General features: G+C 58.9%; 1 protein-coding gene across 1 annotated transcript; it reads right to left on the reverse strand.

Moving 5' to 3' along the window:
• Positions 1 to 264: 264 nt before the first annotated feature.
• On the reverse strand, positions 265 to 1,188 carry DQ04_05391020 (hypothetical protein; the record flags this gene model as incomplete). The annotated part of the gene is made up of 1 exon (XM_009314160.1): positions 265 to 1,188. One exon carries the CDS (start codon positions 1,186 to 1,188, stop codon positions 265 to 267), a length of 924 nt encoding a protein of 307 aa, XP_009312435.1.
• Positions 1,189 to 1,308: the final 120 nt, after the last annotated feature.

Genomic DNA, 1,308 nt, shown 5'->3' on the forward strand with positions numbered 1-1,308 from the left:
GGGGGGGGGGAAAAAAAGGGAAGTGCGGTGTGTGTGTGTGTGTGTGTGTACATCTGTGCATATTTGTGTTATCTCACACGGTCGCGACCCCCACAGGAGGGAGTTGCTTGGATGCACAACGAAGAGAAGCCACCACGAGATGCATCAATCCATACAGCCTCAGCGGCATTCCATGCCGTCGAGCGTTTTGCCTTATCTGTCAGATGCCACAGCTGCCCCACCCACCTACACACCCGCTCTGGTGAGGGCACTCAACGGCAGACTTCAGGACTCCTGTTGCTGCTGCTGCTTCGCCCGCTCTCGGGCACTACGAACAGCCCGCATCAGTCGCTCAAGTGTAATGCCATCCGAATGGCCAGTGGTTAGAGGTGGGGACGGTGGAGCGAAGATGTGTGTTGCTGACGCCACTGTTCTTGTCACCCCTTCTGTTGGTGTTACTGAAGCTGCCGTTGGTGGCGGTGTTGCGGCCCTTGCTGGCCGAGCTTGCGCCTCCCCTGACAAGGGAACAGGTGGAGCCGATACGGATGGTGCTGCTGCTCCTGATGAAGGTGCGGCATCTCTGCCTTCGCTTTTGCGTGGCGCTATCCCAATCGCACCAAGCCCCTGTGGCTCAGTTGAGCGCTGCGCCTCCACAGCCTCAATTCGTCGGCGCAGCGCCTCCATCTGGTCACGAATCCCGCCACCACTATAACTAGCATCATTCTTCTCCCTGTTGCCGTCTTCGGCTGCCACAGTGGAGGAGACGCTGTCCTTGTTCGATACGTGTCGCCCCAGTACAAATATATGACTCTGTATCGGTGTCTCGTTAGTGAGCGTTATATCTGATTTGCCAACATCGTCCGGAAGGTTGTACGGCTGCGAAAGACTCTCCGGCGGCAGTGGCGCCTTTGGTAAGTCATACGTCAAGTTGTACCATGCCGTGGCAGCTGGCTGCCTGCCAGACCCCGAGGCCCCGTGAACAATATTGTTGTTGTTGTTGCAGCAGCAAGTACTGCTGCCGCTGCTGCTGTTACCGCCGCTGAAAGCCTGCGCACTCTCCGTCCAGTACAGCCGTGTCTCGGCGGGGCCGCAGTGATAATGCGATCCGCTGTTGCCTCCGCGGAAGAGTGGCGATCGCACACGGCACGCCGCACGAAAAGGTGCGTCTTCTTCCGTGCTGCAGCGCCACCACGGGTGGGAAAGCGACATGGCACCCGCGAAACCGTCAGTGGTGCTGTTGTCTGCGAGGTCGATACCATCGTCGGTGAAGAACGCCACGCCGCCGTGTGCAGAGCTGTGACGACAGCACTGCTGCTGCTGCTGCTGCTG

The sequence above is a fragment of the Trypanosoma grayi genome, assembly GCF_000691245.1.
Source record: "Trypanosoma grayi strain ANR4 Tgr_539_V1, whole genome shotgun sequence".
Lineage (NCBI taxonomy): Eukaryota > Euglenozoa > Kinetoplastea > Trypanosomatida > Trypanosomatidae > Trypanosoma > Trypanosoma grayi.